Below are 23,916 nucleotides of genomic sequence, written 5' to 3'. Positions count from 1 at the left end.
TTACACATGAAACTGCCTGGGCCTGGTGTCTGCAGACGCTTTCTGCCGCGACTCAAAACCCATCACCCTCAGAAAGCCGGAATTCCATAATTCAACCCTTGTCCTGCAGGGAGAATTAATGGTATTAGTTGAAGTGACTAGTGTATGGGTAAATGCATGAGTGAATCTGGAGAAGTCCTTGTTGGAAATGGTCCTGGAAGGTGTGGTCGGGCTCAGAATCCCATCAGGCAGAGTTGCTGGGGCGGACTCCCAATCGCAGGGGGCGCTCTAGGTCAGCCTCGCGATCGGAGCTGCGGCTCCGCTCTAGCCTCCGGGATGCCGCTCTATGGTCTCTAGCCGGGGACAAGCGGCAGCTTTTTGTCCCGAGGCGGCGGGAGCGCGCAGGGCGCGTGCGCACGGGGAGGTGTTCGGCTTCGCGCGGACCGTACAAGGTGCGGGGCGGAGAGGAGAGAGGCTGCCGCGGACCCACGGAGCGGCAGACCGAGCGGCCCCTGCGGCCCGCGGCGGCCAGGCGGCCGGAGATGTTGTCTGGGAAGAAGGCGGCGGCGGCGGCGGCAGCAGCGGCGGCGGCGGCGGCGGCGGCGGCGGCTGCTGGGACCGAGGCCGGGCCTGGAGCGGCGGGCGGAGCCGAGAACGGCTCGGAGGTGGCCGCGCCGCCCGCGGGCCTGGCGGGCCCCACCGACATTGCTACGGGGGTGGCGGGCGAGCGCACTCCCCGAAAGAAGGAGCCTCCCCGGGCCTCGCCGCCTGGGGGCCTGGCCGAGCCTCCGGGGTCCGCTGGGCCTCAGGCGGGGCCCACAGCCGGGCCCGGCTCCGCGACGCCCATGGAGACCGGAATAGCCGAGACCCCGGAGGGCCGACGGACCAGCCGGCGCAAGAGGGCCAAGGTGAGGCCATGGCGGAGCCGCCGGTCCCAGGGACCGGAGTGGGGGCGGGGAGGCTCGGCCTTTGTGCGGGGACCCGGTGCTTCGGGCGCAGGAGGGTGTGACCGTGATCTGGGAAAGATGGCTTCCCGACGCGTTTGTCTACCTGTGTGGCTGGTGCCTGCGGACGTCGGGCGGCTTCTGGGTTGGGTGCTGCGGGGAGATGGATGCGATGCTCTAGAGTCAAGCTTCATGAAAAGGAAGAGACTTTTTCTTTTCTTTTTTAAAGGACTTGCTGTACGCCAGGTACGCGTAGACTCTTCTTTCCTTTTTAATTTTTTTTAAAACATCCACTTATTTTGTGTGTGTGTGTGTGTGTGTAAGAGAGAGAGAGTGTGTGAGAGTGAGTGTGAGTGTTTTGAAGTCATAGGACCGCTCGCCTGAGTCTGCCCTGTCTTTCCACTATGCTAAGGAATCGAACTGAGGTTGTCAGGCCTGGCGCTGGCAACCAGCGCTATCTTGGGCCCCGGGTAGACTTTTACAAATGTGGAAGTGGATGAAGAATACCAGTTGGTCACGGTGCGAATGTAAAGATAAAGATTTGGCATCAAATCCAACACTTTACGCACATAACCTCTGTCTCACACCCCAGTATGCCAGATGGTGCATTTGGCGCGGGGCCAAGGTTTTTCGTTTTCCCAAACACCACTGGACTGGTATTGTTTGCTTCATTTTAAGAATGAGTAAAAAGAGGTTTACAGTTTCCAAGTTTGGCTGTTTTGACAAGGTGTCATTTTTTTACTGAAACAAAAAAAAAACCCTCTCTGGGTCAGTAACATTGCCAAACATTGGTGTGGCTTTTATTGCACATTATTGGCTTTTCCCAGAGATTCTTAATCTGATTGGGAAACTGGAAATACGTATGGGTATGTAATAAATACAAGAAGTAGGCTAAGAGGCTGGAGAGATGGCTCAGTGGTTAAGAGCACTGACTGCTCTTCCAGAGGTCCTGAGTTCAATTCCCAGCAACCACATGGTGGCTCACAACCATCTGTAATGGGATCTGAAGCCCTCTTCTGGTGTGTCTGAAGACAGCTACAGTGTATTCTCATACATAAAATAAATAAATCTTTTTTTAAAAAGGTGGTCTGCTCGGTGATGGTGTTGCACGCCTTTAATCCTAGCACTTGGGGGGTAGAGGCAGGCGGATTTCTGAGTTCTGCCAGCCTGGTCTACAGAGTGAGTTCCAGGACAGCCAGGGCTACACAGAGAAACCCTGTCTCGAAAAATCAAAAACAAAACAAAACAAAACAAAAAACAAAAAACCCCGTAGTCTAAGGATGTGACTGGATGGCACAGGACTTGCCAAACAGGATTGAGAATTTGCATTTGCATTTCTGTCTGTAGCCCTGCAAGATAGATGCAGGTGTTAAGTAGTTTAAATAGATGTGTGACTTACATAGTTTCTTGTACATTGTTCTCTCCTGCTGTGCTGCAGAGTTGAACCTTTTATGTATTAGACAGGTTCTCTACCACTGTATTATATCCCCAGTCCTCCTTTTTATTTTGAAACTAAGTTACCCAGATTGGTCCTGAATTTATCTTATGGCTTACACAGGGTTTGAATTTGTGATTCTCCTGGGTCAACCACCCAAGGGATTGGACTTATAGGCCTGCCTCATTAGGCCTGGTTTGTTTTGTTTTTGATTAGCAAACATCTTGTTATGTTGCTCAGTTAGATCTCAAATTCCTGTGCTCAACATATAGTCGCTTCCAGAGTAGTCACTATACTGTACCAGGCTGCTGTGTATCCTTTTCCAGATCAGTGGGATGCGTGTTACCAGAGAGCCTTCAGTTTCCTGCTTGAGAAGGTCATACTCACTACTCAGTAAAATGAATTTGGAGGAAAGGCCTTTTTTGGGGGCTGATGGGGGTTGGTTATCAGACATGCATTAGAAAGGTGGAGTATTGGGGCTGCAGTAGTTTTAGCAAAGATGGATAGGAAGGGTCAACCAAAACCAATTATGTGGGAAAATGCTATATAAGGAAACCTACCAAACATGTTTTTAAAATCCACAAAACTAGAATCCTCTTAAAACTGAGAAAGTGCATATGGGAAGGCAAAAGACACACAGTGACACCCTACCCCCAAGATAATTTGAATACATTTCAATTTACCTGTATTAGATTTTTTTTTTTTTAAAGGCATTAGGAAAGCACAGAGGTTGACTTCAACCATTGGACATGAAAGAAGGCAGAGTCCAGTAGGATTCCATTTTATCAAGTCATGGGCAAAAACTGAGATAATTTAAAAACAGATTTGAAGTCTGGAGGGATGGCTCAGAAGTTAAGATTGCTGGCTGATCTTCCAGAGGCCCTGAGTTCAATTCCCAGTAACCATATGGTGGTTCACAACCATATATAATGAGATGTGGTGCTGCTCTCTTCTGGCATGCAAGCATACATGCTGTTAGAACACTGTATACATAATGAATGAATGAATGAATGAATCTTTAAAACAAAACAGATTTGAGATAATGTGTTGGTGTTGCCTTTAAATTATGTAATCATAAGATAAAAACAGCATCACAGTCAGTTTAGAACATTTCACTGTTTCTTTCCCAGAGACACCTGTATCCTAGTTGTCTTTTCTCATCTCCATACCTCTAGCTCCTGGCAATCACTGGTCTACTGTCTGACTGTATGGAGTTACCTGTTCTGAACATTCTGTATGCAGTCTCAGTATATGTGGCTCTTTGATTTTTGCCTTTAGTATGGACTTTTTTTGGGAGGAGGGTGTCTCACTTTTTTGCTGTTATGTAGAACAGATTGCCAGTTTGAGGCTAAGCAGAGCAATTTAGAGAGAAGCCAAGAAGCCAGTTTGAATCAGTCAGCTTAGAGAGGAGTTTGGGCCAGAACAGCTGAGTTGAACAAGCCAGCATGAGCTAGAAAAGGGTGAGTTTATTCAGCAGTAAGCCTCTAGACACAATTAAATCTAGGGAAATAAAATTCACTTTTACAAACTACCTGGATTCTAATCTGTGAGTTACGTGAATTCTGCTTTTCTTTTGTGAGGAATTGCTACCAAATGTTTTTCTAAAGTAGCAGCTACAGTTTCACCTTTTCATTAGCAAAGTATGTGGGTTCTATATCTCCATATTTTTGCCTGTACTTAGCATTGTCTGTCTTTTTATAGCAGTCTTTTTAAAGGTGAAAAGCTATTTCATTGTCTTTTGATGTTCATTTTCTTTTCTTTTTTTTTTTTTTAAGATTTACTTATTGATTATATGTAAGTACACTGTAGCTATCTTCAGACACACCAGAAGAGGGAGTCAGATCTCTTCATGGATGGTTGTGAGCTACCTTGTTGTGGGATTTGAACTCAGGACCTTCAAAAGAGCAGTCAGTGCTCTTAACCGCTGAGCCATCTATTCTTAATCTCTTAAACTCCCTGCTTCATAACCCTCCCTGCTCTGGCTCCTCTTACCCAGTCATCTGATCCTCCCCTCCCCAACTCTTTATTCTCCAAAAAGCCACATTCTAGTCTGAACCAGTCAGCTGCTGGACAACTCTAGATCCATCTCTTTGGGTTGCCCTTTGACTGTGTTGAGGGTGATCTTCTCTGGCTGCTTGCTTTTTAATGTGATAATCTCAGAGAATCAGGTGAGGTAGAACAAGCGGTTACATATAGAAAGCTGGTAATGGGCTGTTGAGGACAATACCTAATATTTTGCTAGCACTGAGTTCTTTGCCTGGGCAGAGCAATTAACATTTGGAAATGCAGGGGCACACCTTCAAGCTATTGATTATAGTGTGTGGGGGAAGGTCATTCCTACAGTGTAGACTGGCTTTGCCTTAAGAGTTTTGAGGCGTATATACAAACAATGTTTTATTGTCTGAAGATTATCTAGTATGGTGGTCTCTCATTTAAAAAATATCATAAGGTTATATAATCACAATTAGTTTGAAGTTTTATAAAGATGTTACTGAAGATGTCAGGGTTAAGGCCTGGACTCTGGCAGGTCTAATAGGCAAGGCTGTGCCATCTGTCCTCAGAATGTCAATCAAAGAGACAAATAATAGCAAAAAGCAGAGAAAAGATAACCAAAGTAGCCAGAGCAGGAACAGAAACTAATACCTGAACCCGGTTCTCAGCCCATGGCATTTCAAGACCAAGGCCTCTATGTAGGCTAGTGGAGGCTGGCCGTGAAATTGTCTGTGTGGCTCAGGTTGGTTAACTTAAAAGTCACCTGGGTACTCGAATGACAGGCACATGCCACCATATCTGGTTCACTAGTTAACTGTATTTTGGATGAAGGCCATTTTAATTGATACTTTCAATATGTGAGCATGATAATATACACATTGAAAAAAAGAGTTTCTACAGGAGGAACTCTTGAGTGACCAGTATTGGGATGTAAAAGTTACAGATTGAGCTAAGCTGTACTGATACTATATATTCTTTCTTGAGGCCTTTTGTCTTTAGGAGCTATTATAAATTGGCTTGGTCATTGTTATTTCTTTAAAGTTTGAAGTTCGAAAGCAATTAGTTGAGCCATTCATGGTTCAAAATAGAACCCCTGATTGAGAATCTCATTGTATTTAGTTCTTTTCTGGTATAATCTCTATGTAGGTAGAATACAGAGAAATGGATGAAAGCTTGGCCAACCTCTCAGAAGATGAGTATTATTCAGAAGAAGAAAGAAATGCTAAAGCAGAGAAGGAAAAGAAGCTCCCCCCTCCACCTCCTCAAGCCCCCCCTGAGGAAGAAAATGAAAGCGAGCCAGAAGAGCCATCTGGTGAGTTGTAATGACCAACCGTAGCTTGTTTATATTAGAAATAAGATTCAGTTGTTTCGATCCTATATTATTACAGTGTTATTTATGCCTTCATCTTTGGTTTACTCTGATTCTGGGACTCTTTGCTGTGTCTTTTATGTGGTTTTATACGTGTGTGTGTGTGCACATGTGTATATACATAGTGTGTGTGCACATGTGTATATACATAGTGCTGCTGACCATCTTGTTTATGTCTGAAGGAAGTAAAGGATGGTGATAGATAATAGCAGTGTAAGTTGGTTAGAATTAAAAGAAAATAAGTGGTTAGAGAAAACAAAGAATGTCAGATCCATAGAGCCAGTCAGTCCTGCCAAGAACAACTTGAATTCACAGCTTAAAAGTTTTGTTTTTTTTACTGTTGTTTTTGTTTGTATTTACACATACTCATTAGTAAAAACTTTTTCCTGGTAAGCCTACATAAAAACATTCTGAAGTTAAAAGGATCAGGCCTAGCATCCTAGTAATTTTAGTTATAGGGCTTTCTAATCAAAGGAATGGTATAAAGAAAGAATGAGTGGGGCTGGGGAGATATTCAGTCAAGTGTTTGTGCAGATCACAAGAACCCAAGTTCATTTTCTAACACCTGTGTAAAAGCTTGAGTGTGGTAGCATGAGCATGGTACAGCAGTGCTGAGGAGGCAGAGACATAATAAGTAATGATTACTGCTGAGGTTTGATGGCCAGACAGCCTAGCTGAATCTGCCAGCTTCAGGTTCAGTGAGACTATCTCAAAGAATAAGAGAGTGATTGAAGAATATAGCCACTGTTAAACTCTGGCATCTATATGCCTGCTTGCTCGATCTCCCCCCCACATCTCTCTTTTATGTGCATCTGCATTAACTCACACACAAAAAGAAAAGGCCATGAAGAGAATCTGATCTCATGTAAATTTCCTTATACCATGAAAAGATTATTGGATTTATATTTGTGCCAGAGCTTCATATAGCTTTTAAAGAACTCATTAAATAGCCTGGCTGTGATGGTACACACCTTTTTTTTGGGGGGGGGGTGTTGTTTTTTTCCGAGACAGGGTTTCTCCGTGTAGCCTTGGCTGTCCTGGAACTCACTCTGTAGACCAGGCTGGCCTCGAACCCAGAAATCCGCCTGCCTCTGCCTCATGGTACACACCTTTAATCCCAGCACTCAGGAGGCAGAGGCTGGAGGATCTCTGAGTTTGAGGACAGCCTACGGCAGAGAAACCCTGTCTCAAAAAAAAAAAAAAAATCCTTATGAATCCTTAAATATTGTCAACCTTGAGTCCTAGCTTTCAGTGTATATCCTAATCAGTTGTTTTGTTTTGGAAAGAAAATGTGAAACAGGAATCTTAATTAGTTTTTTGTGCTTTTTGCTCTGAATAACATCTCATTAACTCATTTTTACTTTGAACAATCATAATGTTCTTTCCCCTTGAAGTGACTTTTTAAAAATTTCTGTTAGCTATAGACCCCATACTTTACCAATTTTTTAGTCCTGTACCTTAAAATAGGATGCTTATTTTAGGCTTCATCTGCTGTCTTTTGTATTACTTTTATTGTTACCCAGATTAAAACATTTTGACGAGTTTTAGCTTTTGACCCAGGATCTTTAGCATTTATTTATTTGTTAAAAACATGCTCTTTGTTACTGTAAATTACCAGAACTTACATATTTCTTTTTTGTTTTATTTGTTTTTTGTTTTGTTTTGTTTTGTTTTGTTTTTTCGAGACAGGGTTTCTCTGTGTAGCCCTGGCTGTCCTGGAACTCACTCTGTAGACCAGGCCAGTCTTGAACTCAGAAATCCACCTGCCTCTGCCCCCTAAGTGCTGGGATTAAAGGCGTGCACCACCACTACCCGGCTACATATTTCTTTAAAAACTCACCATTAATGCCATTACTCTGTTCGAGAATTAAAAGTCAATTGTTAATGTAAACTTAGGTTTAGGTTTTGACTAAAGCTCTTACAAATATCTTGTACAACTGAAATAAAATATTATAAAAATACTTTCTGAAAAAAAGAAAGATTAAATTCTGGATTCAGTTCATCCCAGTATCCAGGGGTTTGCTTGTCCTAAGACTGTCTTAAAATACTTTATCAGGCAACTCCGAATTTGCAGCCTTCAGTCTGGGTGCTGCACCTTTGCCTGTGTGTCTGGAGCAGCAGTGCCTCCTCAGAGCACGGTCTTCCTCCCCTCCCACATTTTGTATTTAGCTTTCTTGCCTTTAATCTGTATCTCCCTCTCTTCTTTTTATCTCTAATATAATCCTTTTGGTTCTTTTTCTTCTGCCTTTGCTGAGTACCTGCTATTTGAAATGCCTGTCATAAATCACCAGGCCACAGATCCCTCAACTTAAGAACTAAATGTTGTACAGTGGTGATCTGATATGCTAGAAGTTGTTTTTGGTATGGTATTGTGTGGCCCTGGTGTAAGGGTCTGAGGATTGCCGAAAGATCCAGAATCAGATAGCATACAAAGACAGAGAGTGTTTATTCTGCAGAAGCAGCCAGTGTGAGGAGGAGGTCAGCTGTCAAAGCAAAATGAAGCAACCACGAGGGAAACCAAGGCAAGCTTGCAACCTGAGAGCCAGTTATTGGTTCTCCAATCGTAGTGTGGTCACTTCATTAGGATTGCTTGAGCTTGCAGGATACTTGTACACTTCTGATTGGTTTGTATCTTGAGGGAGAGAGAGTTACCTTGTTGGTATGTTTTCATATTTGTTCTAAGCCCCTGGCCAGATGTCAGGGCTGCTCTTTGTGTTTTTTTCAAGAAGCCTGGGCTGTCCTTGGAAATTGAAACTTAAGGCCTAACATGGCTGCCTGTTCTAAAATGGAGTGAGTTAGGTCCTTTCAGAAGCTGGAAGGCAGATTGGAGCCATATTGTAGAAAGCCTGGTTTGACTGTCTGGGTGGAGGGTAGTAAGTATCCAGGTTATTTTGTTTGGGGATCTAACGAAGGGCCTCCACCTAGCCAGACCTGCATTCTACCAGTTATGTGCTAGCACTTACCTAGTCTCTCTGAGGTTCTTTAGAGTGAAAGGATGGCACTGAGATATTTGTTGTAGAAAAGGCAATCTGTAAAGGACTAAAAGCTTAGAGAGATTAGAGTATTATGAAAGTTGATCTGTCCTGGGTGCCTTTCTTATGCTAACTGATACTCCAGTCCCCAGTTAATTTTTTGTTTTTTGTTTTTTGTTTTTTTTTTTTTTTTTTTTTTTTTTTTGGAGACAGGGTTTCTCTGTGTAGCCCTGGCTGTCCTAGAACTCACTCTGTAGACCAGGCTGGCCTAGAACTCAAATCCGCCTGCCTCTGCCTTCAAGTGCTGGGGTTAAAGGTGTGTGCCACCACTGCCCAGCTCATTTAATTTTTAAAAATGAAAATACGAGGTTTTATTTGTTTCATATTGTTGGCCTAGATTCATTTTATTAGGATGAAGTTCTCTCTTTGGGCTTAACACACCTCCCCTCCCTTTTTTGACCATTGCACTGTGGCATTATAGACCTATTAAGAGTCACGAGTAATATGTAATATAACTGTTGTTTATATTTAAACCTGTATTTTTTTTCTTAAAATTTCCATGCTTGTTATATTTGGTTTAACAAATGGTGGTTTAGTTTTATTCCTAAGTGTCTTTTGTGTAAAGATTAAACTTTGTTTAGTCCTGGGGATGGATTGGGAACATAAGGCTTTTTTGGGCTGCATGTGTTGGTTAATCGAGGAGCTTCTGTAGTAGAGGACCTTAGCTGGTTTAGAGTGACTGCCCTTCGGCTGAAGGAGCCTCTGTTGGAAATACACTTTATTTGGAGCTTGCCTCAGCTTGTCTCATGTACTTAGGATCATCCCTTGACATTTTGTTAGCTGTTCTGCTGCTGCTAAACCTGTAATTTACAGAAGCATCACTTGTCCTGGCCCTACTGCCTTATTTTACATTTTCACTATGGGACTCTAGGAAGATAATATTTTGAGTAATAAGTAGCTTTGTTGTGCATAACTTGAGACATTTATGAAAAATTAGTAAAAGCACTTTTAAAATGGGTGGTGGTAGCACACACGTTTAGTCCTAGCAAGAGGCAGAGGCAGTTGGATCTCTTTGAATTTCAGGCAGGTCTGGTCTACAGAGTGGATTCTAGGACAGTCAAAGCAACACATAGAAACCTGTATCAAAAAAATTGCACTAAATGTAATAATTCCTTACTTACTATATTCAACACACAACTCTTTGTATAATTTTAATCCTTTGTTGCAAGTGTGGTCCTGCAATCTAAGAATTATTCAAAAAAATAAGACTAGATCCTCCACCATATTTAGTCCGAAAGAGCTACAGATATTAGCAGCTAGTTGACTGTAGACATGAAGCACCACAATAAAAGTATTTAAAGAAAACTGCAGTGAGAATTGAAAAGTTTGTTAAATTTTTTAAAGTGGTAGATAAAATTGTATGACTTTGCTGTATCTAATCTGTTTTGAAGTAATGTATATTTGTAGAGAATTAGAATCTAGTGAGGTTACTTGATAAGATCGTTTTTTATAATGAGGCTGCTTAACATATACTCTTGGCAGTTTTTGAAAAGAACACAGCTTATTGATTGTTGCTTACTATAGTCACTGTGTTGTATCACAGTTTTTTTTTTTTAGAAATTGTTTGCAAGCTAATGTTTCCGTCCTACATTTTATTTTGAAAATTTTATGTTAAACATGAAGAACTGATGTTATTATAAAGTGGTTTTAAATTCTTGATTTTTGAATTATTAGTTGCTTTTGACTGGTAAGAGGAGCCATTGACTACTATGTTTGCTCTTAGATACCCTGCTTCCTTTTATTTTTTTAAATTGTGAAAGGTAATATATTTTATTCTACATGATTTACAGTATTATTGTGGACAAAGCAAGTGAAAATGAGTTCTACAAAGTGGTGCTTTAAATTGCAATCTATAGAGAAGTTGGTCTTTTTTTTAAACTTTTTATTTAGTGTGTGTGTGTGTGTGTGTGTGTGCGCGTGTGTGTGCGTGCGTGTGCGCGCGTGTAAATTTCACATTGTGCACCTCAGTCCCTCTCATCTCCTTCTTTCCTAGTATCTGACCTCCCTTGCAAGTTCCCCTGAAACTGAAAAGAAATCTCTTTGTGGAAGCTTCAGTGTGTCATGGTGTGTCCCACAGTATACATACACTTTTGTCCACTAGGTTTTGCTTCTAAATATTGATTGTAGTCTTTGTTGGTCTGGTACAAGGCCTCTGGCCCCTGCTACTTCTCAGTGGTGGAACCTCACTGGGTATTCTGTTGTTGCCCTGTGCCATGGAGATCCTGTAATTTTGGACTAGCCCCTTCATGTTCAGTTTGTCAGTGGGGTGGATGTTGAGGTGGGCCCAGGATCTGGGCCTGAGAAGTATCTGAGCTGTCCGCTGGCCAACTTTCCAGAGTGCTGCAGTAGGTGAGGGGATGGGCCAGCTCTCCTACTCTGATGCGTCTTGATGACTTGGGGCCAGCTCTTCTGCCTACTATAGGTGGCAAGGGGCAAGTGTGTGTGCGTGCGCACATTCACTGCCGGGAAGACAACTGGTGGGGTCAGCTCTATCACACTCATCTGTGACCCTGCTGCCAGGGTCACTCCTACTGTGCCTCCCAAGTGAGGTGCACGACCCACTCCTGCTGGTAAAGGGAAGGGCCAACTTTCCCAGGATGCCCAGGTGAGGGGTGGGGCCAGTTCTGCACATGCCCTCAGGTGGCAGCCTAGACCAGGGACTTCTGCCTGGCTTTTGATGGTTACTGCCCCCTGCTACTGTAGGGCCAGGGACCCAGACATCCCTTTCCCCCAACCTTCCCACATGGCAGCACAGGCCAGGACCCCACCACTGTTCCATGTGCCATCACCAGGCTGTTCCTCACTATCCTCAAGCCTCCAGTTCTACCTCTCTTCACTGTGCCCACGTCCTTCTTCTCTTCCTCTTTCATTTCTCCATCACTTACTTGCTCTTCTTAGTGGCGCCCGGGGTCTCTGAGTGTCTGGGGTCGTCTCAGGAGTGCTGTGCTCTGCTTGTGCATTGCGGCACCTGGTCAGGGGTTATTTTGGGCATGGTCTGTTCCCAGGCCTATGTGAGTTCCAGACTGATGGTCCTCTCAGGCTAGCTCCCTCTTGGGAGCCCCATAGCACTGGCGCTTGTCTCGAGGGTCTTCTGTCTTGGACTCCCAACCTATGGTCCTAGGCAGGATTCCAGCTCTCAGCTGGAGCTCTGGGTTGCTTCCAGGGTGGAGAGCACAGTTGTCTCAGGTTCTTTCTTCAGAAATTGTTAGGCTACTAATCATTCGGGCCTTCACAATGTTGAACAATAAAGTTGAAGTAGGAATAGGAAAAATTAACATTTTAGTCAGATTATAGACTACATAGATCATTTTGGAAACTGGAAAGCCATTTTAGTACCTTATTGTCAAATACATCCAACTATGAAGTATAATAGTAAACATTTGGTATGAAATGTTACAATGGTTCTTTTAATAGTGGCACCAGAATAAAATTTGATATTGTCCATTTTTAAAACAGGTAAATAAGAAAAGTAAGCTCCCTCTTCCTTCCTTCCTTCCTTCCTTTCTTTCTCTCTCTCTCTCTCTCTCTCTCTTTCTTTCTTTCCTTCTTTCTTTCTTTCTTTCTTTCTGCTCAGACACCTCAAATTTGTAGTTAGGCAGCATAATAGAGAATCAGAATTATACATTTCCTTTGAAGCATTTTGAAACTTATACTATGAATCAAGACTTTTCGTAAAAGTAAGGATCAAGAAAATTTCTACTGTTGGATATGGGAAAATAGTGTGTGAAAAATAGTCTTTCTGATTTCTAAAAGATTTGCTTTCTGTGCGACTTCTTTGCCTCTGTGGTCCTGCCGTTTCTGACTTCTGTTCCTTTTGGAATGCTGAAGAGGGAGAGCCTGCTGAAGGTTACCTGTTTTAGTTCATTTTTTCAATGATGGTGTAACTCTAGGATTGCTGTTCCAATTGAAAGGTGAATTTTATTTAATATTTTATTCAAATACTACTGATCATCAGGGGCAATGTTAAAAGGCCTCTAGTGTGTTTGAAGATTCTGTTTAGGTTTTGCTCCCTCTGTGAACCTCATTTACTTCATTTTGCATTTATTCTAACAGACATAGATCATTTATTGTACACAAAGCTGGGTCAAATAGGTAGTAGAAGTGTATTGAGTTTATTTAAATTATATTTTAGATTTTTTTTTTAATTTAAATGAATGAGTGTAAAATGAAACAGGAATTACAGGCAGTTTTGAGTCACTTAAAACTGCCTGTAATTCCTCAGGTGCAGGTGTCAACTTCAGGTCCTACCAGAAGAACAGGAATCTTTATTTCCAGCCTCTTGAATGTTTTGTTGTTATTGTTGTTTGTTTTGTTTTTTGTTATTGTTGATTTTGTTTGTTTGTTTTGAGATCAGGCCTTTCTATAATTTCCTGGCTGTCCTGGAACTCACTATGTAGATCAGGCTGGCTTGGAATGCAGAGATCCATCTGCCTCTGCCTCCCCAGTGGTGGGTAAAGGCAGGTCAACTTTTTAATGGTGTTTTTACTTCTTAATATGGAGATGGGAGAAAGGTAGTACAAAGGAGTGATACGATCGTGCTCCATTTTAAAAAAAGATTGATTTATTTTACATATATTAACATTCTATCGGCATGTTCTTGCATGCCTTCTGGCATCAGATCCCAGATGGCTGTGAGCCACCATGCGGATGCTGGGAATTGAACTCAGGACCTCTAGAAGAGCAGTCAGTGCTCTTTCTTAACTGCTGAGCCATCTCTCCAGCTCCACTCCCAGTTTTTATTTCATTTGCATGTGCCTGTGTGGCACAGAATAGGTTGAATGTGCAGGAGTCAGTTCTTTTTATCCACCACGTAGGTCCCTTGAATCAAACTGGTCTTCACATCTGGCAGCAAGTGCTTTTAGCAGTCTTACTGGCCCACTTTCTTCATTTTTAAACTTTTGTTTGGTCATTGTCTCTGTTTCTTTGACTGTTGAAGTTATGACATTGCTTACTGTCATCAACCATATACTTATTTATAAGCTCGAACTTGTTTAGCCTCTTTCTACCTCTGTGCAATTTTTAAATCTTTAGATTTACTGTTCCTTTTATGTTCTATAGTTTCCAGATATCTTTAGAATTCCATTTCAGCTTATTTCTTCCCTTTTTATCTATTACATTACCATTCTCCTAAACTAAAATGGAGTAGTATTTACTTTATTCATTTACACCCTCATGTGCACAGCCTTTTTGATTTACTAAGTTTTGTTTACTTATTTTGTTCCAAGTTATTACACCTCACATAAAAATTATTTTGTAGTCCTTTAATTGAATTTTCTTTTGCTAGGTCATCCTTCCTCCCAAGGCATCTGTTACAAAGTGGTCATATCAGTTTAATTAAAATACAATTTGTTTTACTGCCTTGCTAAAGATCAGTTCTCTTCCATTGATGCTAAGATTAAGATTAGGTTTCAGAGTGTGCAAGGTGTTTAACACAGTGATTTGACATTTCCATTGATAGGTTATTCTCTGCTGATGAAATGAGTCAATTCAAGCCAGATTAAAGTATATAAGGGTAGGTTTATTGGGAAACAGCTCTTAGGCAGGTTCACTGGTCCCCAGGAACTAGGCCAGGGAAGTCACCGTGGAAAGTGGGAAGAGTGTCTGCATACACAAGGAGAGAGAAAGTTCAGGGAGGAGGGGGAGAACCAAAATGTCTGGATCACATGGGGAGGGGAAAGCCTAGCCCCTGGGCTAGAAAGGACTGAGGGATGCTGGGAGGACCTGGAGGCCAGGTCCACTATGTTAAATATACACCTCAGCTATTCATTCAGGGTCTGAAACCCAAAGTTCATACTGGAGAACTGTAGTTGAGTCTCAAAAATAATTGTGGGAAGCTCTCATAATTATTTAAGCTTACAGCTTTGGGGGTGGGGGTGGGGCGTCCATTCATGGCTCTTTGCTGCCCCATGTGGCTTGTGGGTTACAAACTTGATATGCCTAGAAGTTGGCCATCTCTGATCCCCCACCACTGTTCTAGACCATCTTATTAGTTAAGTATGTGCTATACTGTCCTGTGCATACTGCATTTGATTTTCTCCCTGCTTCTGGATGTTTTGGGCCTCTCAGTCTATCCAAATGCCTCAGGACCTGTACAGAGGAAAATCACCCCTGATCTTCCAGTCTGCTCACTTATTTCATTTTTTTAAAGTTGCTGTATTTTTCATTTTTCTCCAAAGAGATTATAAGTTCTCAGGAATTCTACCCTATTTTTTTTCAAGTTTTAGATTCTTCACTTTACATCCCAATATTAGCCCCCCCCGCCTCATACCCCTTCACTCAGTTCCTCTCCCATTCCTCCCTCCCCTTCTCAAAGGAGAATGGAAGCAAGAAAAGTTACAAATATAGATATAATTCCAAGAAATTAGTCAAAAATAGGAAGTTTTTGGAATTAGCAAACGTGATTTTTTACCTCCATGTACATGATTTTCTTTTTTTTTTTTTTGTCTTCCGGCCCTGCTCACTCTGGCCATATTTATTTCATGTATGTAGATAGCCTGTCACTGTCTTCAGACATTGGATCCCATTACAGATGGTTGTGAGCCACCATGTGGTTGCTGGGAATTGAACTCAGGACCTCTGGAAGCGCAGTCAGTGCTCTTAACTGTTGAGCCATCTCTCCAGCCCCGTATATGACTGTTTGAAGGTCAATACTGACTTCTGTTTAAGATGTTGACAAAATGGCCCCTTGAGTGAGTGACTCGGGAGGAAGAAGCATCTAGCGATGGAACTGGAGTTCTGAGGGACAGTCCACAGTTGTTACAGGAGATAAGCCAAAGACTGATTCTCCATTTGGAGAAGTTGAGTCTAAGTGCTTCAAGAATTCCTTGTGTGCATATATTTTGGTTGAGATGAAAACAGAAAGCAGTGGCACCAAAAGAGTTGTTTTTAGTATTTTCAGTTTTTATCTTGAGTCTGTGCTTGTTTGCTTTCACGTTAGGAGCAGCAGAGTCCTGAAGTCCAGAGAGTCCCAGATCAGATGAATATTTTGTTACCTGGATGGAGAGTTAGCTGTTACTGTTTGTTTCTATGCCATTACGAAGTAAATGATGAGCTGGATGTAACAGTCCATGATTATAATCCCAACACTGAACTTTACATTGTGTGGACCCTGTCTCAAAAGAGTTCATCCAGAATACTACTACTAAAGACAGCAGGCAGGACTGAGGCTGTAACTCAGCCGGCAGCGTGCTTTCTAGTGGCATTTGGAAGGTGAAAGCATGAGTTCAAGTCCATTCTCAGGTCAAGCCCACCTGGAGTGCATGAGACCCTGTCTTTGTTTAGAAGTGAATGAAACAAAAAGATGATCCAGGCCAGGGATAGAGCAAGGTAATGGCAAGCTTGCCTAACATACATGAAGTCATAGGTTCAGTTCCCAGCAGTGCAAAACAAGCAAACAAGCCACACCCTTTTGGGGCCAGCCATGGAGCTTAGGTGGTAATGGCTTGCTCTTCACTAAGTACAAGTGCAAGCCAGGCAGTGATGGCGCACGCCTTTCGTCCCAACACTTGGGAGGCAGAGGCAGGCGGATTTCTGAGTTCGAGGCCAGCCTGGCCTACAGAGTGAGTTCTAGTACAGCCTGGGCTACACAGAGAAACCCTGTCTCGAAAAAGAAAAACAAAAAAAACAAAACAAAAAGAATTCCCAAGATCCACACTGGCTATGGGAGTCTGCATTTGTCTGAGTCGGCTGCTGGGTAGAGTCTCTCAGATGACAGTCATGCTAGACTCTGCAAGCATAACAAAAATTATTATTAATAGTGTTAGGGATTGGTGCTTACCCATAGGGTGGGTCTCAAGTTGGGCCCGCAAGAATATCCTTTTTAAAAAACAGTTTTGTTATGTAGGCTAGATTGGACCCGGATTTGGTCCCTACTTCAGCCTCCCAAGTAGTTGGGGTTTTAGGTATACATTATTTTACTTGGCTCAGTGCCTTTATAAGAATTTTTAAAATGTAATTTATAAAAGCAGAAGCAAGAAAAAACTGCCTTACCTTGTTCTTGTCATATAGTTATTTGTAGCACAGTAATCATGAATAAGAAATATATCTCAGGGCTGGAGAGATGGCTCAGTGGTTAAGAGCACTGACTGCTCTTCCAGAGGTCATGAGTTCAAATCCCAGCAACCACATTGTGGCTCACAACCATCTGTAATGAGATCTGAAGCCCTCTTCTGGTGTGTCTGAAGATAGCTACAGTATACTTATTTATAATAAATAAGATCTTAAAAAAAATAAAGTGGGCCGGGCAGTGGTGGCGCACACCTTTAATCCCAGCACTTGGGATGCAGAGGCAGGTGGATTTCTGAGTTCAAGGCCAGCCTGGTCTACAGAGTGAGTTCCAGGACAGCCAGGGCTACACAGAGAAACCCTGTCTCGGGAAAAGAAAGAAAGAAAGAAATATATCTGTTGTTGCATACCATTGACAATAGAAAAACAAGAGTTTTGTAGCTGAAACAAGTTTGCTTATTGTATGACATGCATTGTAGTTGGAGAAAGGGAAATGATAAGAATAGAAAGGGTAGAGTAACTGAGTTTCTGTGGCCAGTTGAAAGTGCTTTTGTAGCTTGGTGTGGTGGCACAGGCCTTTAAACCTAGCACTTGGGAGACTGAGTCACAGGTTCTTTGTAAGTTCAAGGCCAGCCTGGTCTACAGAGTGAGTAGTCAGCAAGAGCTACATAGTGAAACTCCATCTCAGAAAACAAATAAGGGTACCTTTTCTTTTTTAAGTAGTAAAATGTCTCTGAGATAAGAAACCTTCATTTTTGCCAAGTGAGGAGGAACATCGTATGAGAGAGAACAACTAATATTCCAATGTTAATCTTAAACTGTATTTGTTTACTGTTACAAGCTTGTAGTTCTGTTGGGAAACAAATGAACACTCTCTCTTTTTTTTTTTAACCCACAATACCTTTTAGGAATAAAAGATCATACCAAGAGTGAACATTTCTGACTTAAACTGTAGAGTCTGTGTTCTCAAGATTAGCTTGTACATTGGATTTAGCAGTTCATCTTCTCATCATGCCTATGTACTGTTTCCTAGGGGCTCTGAACAACAAATCATTGTATCTTGTCTAAGCTGAAGAACCTTCTAGAATCTAGTGGGTCCTTTAGACAAGAGCATAGGAAAATCTTTAAAACAGTGTCTGCCACCTCCCAGCATATTTTGTTAGTATTGTCAAAAGTCATTGCTTGTATTTCAGTTCTTAATATTCTTTAAGATGGAGATGTCATTTAAACTTTCATAGGCCTTGGAACGGTTTTGTAAGGCTATGATTGACTTTCCTACTCCCGGCAAATTGTATGGTGGAATAATCAATCTGCTGTCTTGTGGGAACATTTGAAAATAAACTTCGTAATGAAGCTTGTCTTAAGTTCAGATCACCGGGAGATTGCATTTTCCTACTTTTATAGGCCGCACTGTGATCTCCTGCAGTGTATCAGGGGGCTGGAAGCTTAAGATCTTGGTGTCTGTGTGGTGGATAGATTGTAGAAGACAGTCTGTTGATGATATTTTTGATTGAATTTAAATTAAAGCTTTGATTCTTGAAGTTCTACAAAGTACCATTGAGGAGATTTTATTTCTTTTTTTTAAATATCAGGACTTAGTATATAGCTTAAGGTCTAAGTTCCCTAGTACGTGGCCTGAGTGTCTCCATCCTCCCACAGACGTGTGTCTGCAGCTTGGCCTCTGATCTTCACTGAGGAAGCTCTAAAATACTCAGTCCAGCCCTGTCTACTCTGTATGGAAGGAAAACAAAACTACTTTTGGGAGCTGAATCTTTTAGTTATATCCCCTGCTGTCATAAGGACAGGATTTTTCCTTTTTTTTTTTTTTTTTTAACTAAGATTGTCAGTCATTTGCTTGTTGGCTTTTTAGATAGAAAATTAAGAGACTTGACTTGATGCAGTTTCAGGTCCTGTAGCCCATGTTAGACATTCTCAGTGTAGCAACAGTTAATTAAAGGATATTAGAATCCATCTCCCATCCCCATCCAGATTTACTAAATAAGAGTGGCAGCAAATATTTAGGGTTAGAAATACTGTGTACTTTGTTCTACTGCCTTTTAACAAGGATCAGCATGTGAAGTCGAAATGTCCTGACCAGAATTTGAAAGATGTTGTAATTCCCTGGGCCTTGATTACAGAAGGAGCTCTGATGGGTTTACTAGTTGGTAAATTCTTGAGTCACCAGCTATTAGGCCTTTATGTCCAGATATTATTTTAATTTATGGAGTAAGGTCCCTGAGTTCTCCTCTTTCCTTCCACAGGGCAAGCAGGAGGACTTCAAGACGACAGTTCTGGAGGGTATGGAGACGGCCAAGCATCAGGTGAGGGTGGCATTAGATGCTTGCCACTTTAGCAAGAGCCGCCAGGTCAGGGAGTGATTGATGCTTGCTAGTGTTTTTGGCTATGGTATTCTCATTGTAGCCAGAAGCACAGGGATGTGACCCACAGGACAGAGTAATATAAGTAGAGAGTGTAGCCAGAGCAAAGGCAAGCAGACTCTGTTGAAGTCCTCAGGCCGATCTCAGCCCTCCATTCTTCGTGTTTTTGAGGAGATGGCGGGTACTTCTCTCGGGAATAATGGGACCTTTAAAGAGAAATATAGAAGTAGTCGCAGATAAGAAACCATGGATTCAAGTCTTTACAAGGCTAATGTATTTTAGGACTAGACTGTAGGTGACACCTTACATAGGTATGATTGTTGGTGCTGGGCACTTTTTCCAATTAATTGTATGTAGTCACTTTACAGTTGAATTATTAGGGTAAAAGTTGCCTTTAAAAGAAGTATTCAAAGGGTTTTCTCTTTTCATACCAAACTCTGAATTTTGATTTCTAGGAAAAAGTAAAGAATATAGGGCCATCATTTGGAACAATTAAGCTTGTTCCCAGAATCTAAAATAACATGTTTGTGTTTCATCCTTTCGTCGTTGAAGTGTATGAGTGTGTGCGTGCCAGGGCCAAGAGCTGGTTTCTTTAGACACTTGGAGAAAATTGGAATACATATTATTTAATATTGAAGGCTGTCAACTCTCATTTAAGTATAGATTAAGATATTTGTAGCGGTTTTTCTAACAGGTTCAGGACATATTTGTGTCTTATTTTGGATCAAATGTAGTTCCTTGGAGATAGAGAAGTTGGTAGTTCGTAGTCAAGAAGATTTGGAATGTTCAAAGTGGAGATCTTTCCACACTGTCCCAAGGATCAGGGGGCTTATAATTAGTCCATGCTTACCTCAGAGGGGTGCACTTCTTAGAATGCCTTTTACTGAGTGATGCAGGAGATCTTCCTTGAAACTTGATTAGGGATGACCTCTATAGAGTCTTAATTTCAAGGAAACCAAGTTTTCTTGTTGGTGTTTGTTTGTTTGCTTTTAGAAACTTTTTGTCTTTGCTTAAATAAACAGTATATTGTATTGCTGGTCCAACAGCAGACTGTCGTGTGAAACTGTAGAGCATAGTTCTGGGTGTTACCAGGAGGGAGGTGAGTGTTGTGAACCTTCCAGCCCTCTTGTACGTATGTGACACTGAGTTTAAAACATGCCTAAGTGGTCAGCATTCTTCTCCAAATGAAGCCAGGTAATCTTGACGGTTTCTTAGAGCCAGGATTGTATCTTGGTTTCTTAAAATCCATGTTGATGTCTATGTTTCCTAAGTCTTAGAGCTAGATGGACGCTTAAGGTCATCGTGTCTAACTTCCTGCCTTCAAACAAATAGTGTGGTGTATCTCCTGTTCATGAGTTAGAGCCTGAAGGAAACCCAAAGCAGCTTAATGAGCTGGCCAGCAGTGAGCCAGCAGCTGTGAAGTGAGAACTCAGGGACCTCGCTTCTTAATGTATAGACGGTTCTGCATACTAATGGTAGGCGTCTATCTGCCACAAACAAAGTCTAAGTATGAGAACTCATGAGTTTGCTTTTCTCCTCCTGTCTTTACTCTTTTTTTATTTTAAACTTGTTGTAGGACCGGCTACACCTGCTGATTTTAAGTAAAGACTTTTTATGTAGATCCAGATCCTGTCAGGCTTTTGTTTTCACTTTCAGTCTGAAATCTTGTTAATTTACCTTTTTTTAAAAAAATTTAAACAGTAATCAAAGGCAAATGATACCTGGAGGCCTCCTTTCTCTAACTTCTTTATTGCTTACACAAGTCAAAATACCATTTACATCTCATAAAAAATCGGGGAAAAAGAATTTTGTGGCATAAAATCTCTGCTATATTCTTTCCTAGTTAACCCACCCTTTTCTTTAAAAAGGAAGGTTTTGTATGTTTTCAGAGATGGCGTCAGGTTAGAGAGGGCATGGTGGTTCAGTGTGATTGCAGACTGGAGGGAGGCCGTTCCAGAATTAACTGTGTCAAGGTGGGAGGCAGGACTGAAGCTAGGCAGGCTGAGGCTTCTTAAAAATTTAGGCAACATCTTTGTAATGTTCTAAATTTCTAAAATAATAGATTGTATTAAGTGTACCCAAACACAGAAGTGAGAACTGTATTCCGGAATCAAGTGCAACTTACTTCTGAATTCTATGTACTTTTGGTTACTTTAAAAAAAAAAGAGGTCGTTGTCCAGGTCACTGGTTTCCTGTGCGGAGATCCGTGTGAGTTGTAGGGTTGTCCAGAGTTGTCTCTGCTTCATTCTGGAAGCTAAATCAACACACCTAAGGAAGATGTTTTGATTTGGTTTCTGGATAGTTTTTGCCAAATTAACTTTTTGTTTTCTTGGAAAAAGGCTAGATTTGTTTTAAATCTTGTCTCCCAATTTTCATAATGGCCTTCATTCTTTGAAATAAAAATCTATCTCTAAAGAAAGAAAGATCCATGACTGAGAGGTTGTTTTGTTTTGTTTTTTTGTTTTGTTTTGTTTTGTTTTTTTGAGACAGGGTTTCTCTGTGTAGCCCTGGGTGTCCTGGAACTCACTCTGTAGACCAGGCTGGCGTCGAATGCAGAAATCCGCCTGCCTCTGCCTCCCAAGTGCTGGGATTAAAGGCGTGTGCTACCACCGCCCGGAGAGTTTTGATTTGTTAGCCAGGCCTGCAGATGTCTGGGCTGAGCCTGTGCTCTTGAGCCTCGTGGAGGCTGTTCCACCTTGAGAACCTGCTCTTGGTGTCAGAGCAGGAAGATAGACCCGGAAAGCAGGATTGTTCCTTATGTAGTAATACCATCATCTTTTTAGTTTCTTCAATTGCATTTGTGTAGTATTTTGAATTCTGATTTAGAGAAGTACTTTGAAATTGCAGAGTGAAGTAAATAGCTTAGCTTAATTGTTAGTCCTCAGATGCCCAAAGTTAGCCAAGTGTCTGAGTTTTTTTCTTTGCTTTTCCTGAAGAACACTTGCATCTTGAAACCAAATGTCATATGCAATTTTGGTAAGATTTTTTTTTCTATATTCCTTTTCTTGCTGTCATTGAAAAATAATCTATTGTAGTAGAAGTCTTTTAAGCCAGGGTATAATACAGTATTAGCTGGGAAAGAAAATTATTTTTGGCAAGCCAAAGAATTCTGTTAATGTTATGTTGGGTTTACAGTGGGGTTTTGTCATATAGCCCAGGTTGGCCTTAAATGTGTGATTCTCCTGCTTCAGCCTCTGGAGTGCTGGTGTTATGACATGCACCACCATGGTCAGCTGAAAAATGGAGTTTAATGAAGATTTAATAGTGATCATTATTTTCATATTAATAGTAAACACACAAACTATAACCTATTAAGTATTTGGCCTAGGCACTAAATAGTAATGAGTAGATAACTGTTCATTATAAGGATTTGAGATATTTTAGAGTTTGAATTTTGTTTCTTGTTCATTTGTTTTGGTTTGGGGATAGGAGACAGGGACATCAAATCTGCATAATTTTAGAAAATTTTTGTCCCTGCTAGCACCTCCTCCACCACTACTTTCTCCTCAATTAATATCAAATGCCACCAGCAACATATAGCTCTTATTTTTATCCCTTAAGCCATATTTAATTATCTGACAATCTTTGATTTTAAATTGGAGTTAGTTAAGTTAGGATTGATGTTTGGTTTTATGTAGTAATGTGGAGCACAGGATTTTTACCCTTAGATCTAGTGGTGGATGGTGCTTCTCTTTTAGAATAGCTATTTAAAAGGTGTGGCCTCTGTCAGCACTGGGCAGTATTTTTTTGTTGACTACTAATTTCTTTAAGTGTGATTGTTATTTTAGTGTCTGTGGAAACAGATCCCTTAGGAGAGTAGCTGCAGTAGTCAAGTTAAATTTGTACCTGCTGTGTTCTTTACTACACTCTTCCATCACTGCTTCTAACGTCCTGTTTTATGACTTTTTAATATTACATATAGGGGTTTTTGCGTTGTTACTTACTGTCTTACTTTTTGTTGAATTTAGAAAGTCTAAAATTGTACCTTTTCTTGTCCCTTTCCTTTTCCCAGAGTGGAAATTTGCTAGGGATTGATTCCTAGGGCTAGCTAAGCACACACTTCCTGAGCTTCCCCCAGGCCCGTCTGGCCCGTGCAGATGCTGCTGTCCTGTTAAGATATTGGAGCTATAACCCCAGCATGTGCCTAACTTTCCAAAACTCCTTAACAGACATGAGTTTATCTAGTAGATAAAATATTTAAAAGTCAATTTAAGTAATTTCAGAATAACTTATTTGTAATATATGTGTGCACTCTCATACAATATGTGTAGCAGCAATTCTTGTATGTAGTGAAGTATTTCTAATGTTGCTGGCAGAAATAAATTCTTAGCCTTCTTCTGACTTAACCATTACAGTCTGCTTAATTTCTCTGACCCTTGCCAACACTAGATAGTGAGGACTAAACATCTTGCTCTTGATAAGATTGTGTAATTTTGATTTTGAGTTTTGAACCTTTAACTTTCCATATCATGCTGGAATCACAAAAGAAGGCTTGTGATTACATTTTTACTCCTGGCTTGTTGATGTACTTTTCCTTTCACTTGTTTTTTTTTTTTCCTCTAAATTGTATGCTATCTGTGATTCATTTTAATTAGAATATAAATCAGTCTTACCTGATTAATGGATGAAAATATTCTAGTTGGCTTGTTGTAAAGTAATAATTCATCAATAAACTTTAAACTTTGAGATGTTAAGCTTGGATAGTACCTGAAATTTTAATTTTTGAGGCAAAACTAAAAAAAACAACAACTTTTAACAGGCAGTATCAGTCTGAATTAGGCAA

General features: G+C 41.2%; 2 protein-coding genes across 5 annotated transcripts in view; one reads left to right on the top strand and one right to left on the bottom strand.

The window, feature by feature from the left end:
- The window catches only part of Tex46 (testis expressed 46), a 23,791-nt gene extending 22,615 nt beyond the window's left edge, over positions 1-1,176 (bottom strand). The window contains exon 1 of the mRNA XM_031379111.1: positions 1,030-1,176. The gene's annotated coding sequence lies outside the window, so the exon portion shown is untranslated. The remainder of the gene's footprint in view (positions 1-1,029) is intronic.
- The window catches only part of Kdm1a (lysine demethylase 1A), a 52,668-nt gene continuing 29,132 nt past the window's right edge, over positions 381-23,916 (top strand). Inside the window, exons 1-3 of one of the 4 annotated variants that reach the window (XM_031379109.1) lie at positions 381-887; positions 5,497-5,662; positions 19,017-19,076. In XM_031379109.1, coding sequence (XP_031234969.1) covers positions 522-887; positions 5,497-5,662; positions 19,017-19,076 — 592 coding nt within the window. In that variant the 5' untranslated portion in view covers positions 381-521. The remainder of the gene's footprint in view (positions 888-5,496; positions 5,663-19,016; positions 19,077-23,916) is intronic. The other 3 variants (XM_031379107.1, XM_031379110.1, XM_031379108.1) reach the window with 3 other exon arrangements.

Source organism: Mastomys coucha, unplaced genomic scaffold, assembly GCF_008632895.1.
Source record: "Mastomys coucha isolate ucsf_1 unplaced genomic scaffold, UCSF_Mcou_1 pScaffold18, whole genome shotgun sequence".
NCBI classification, from domain to species: Eukaryota; Metazoa; Chordata; class Mammalia; order Rodentia; family Muridae; genus Mastomys; species Mastomys coucha.
This window is presented reverse-complemented; position numbering and strand designations above follow the sequence as displayed.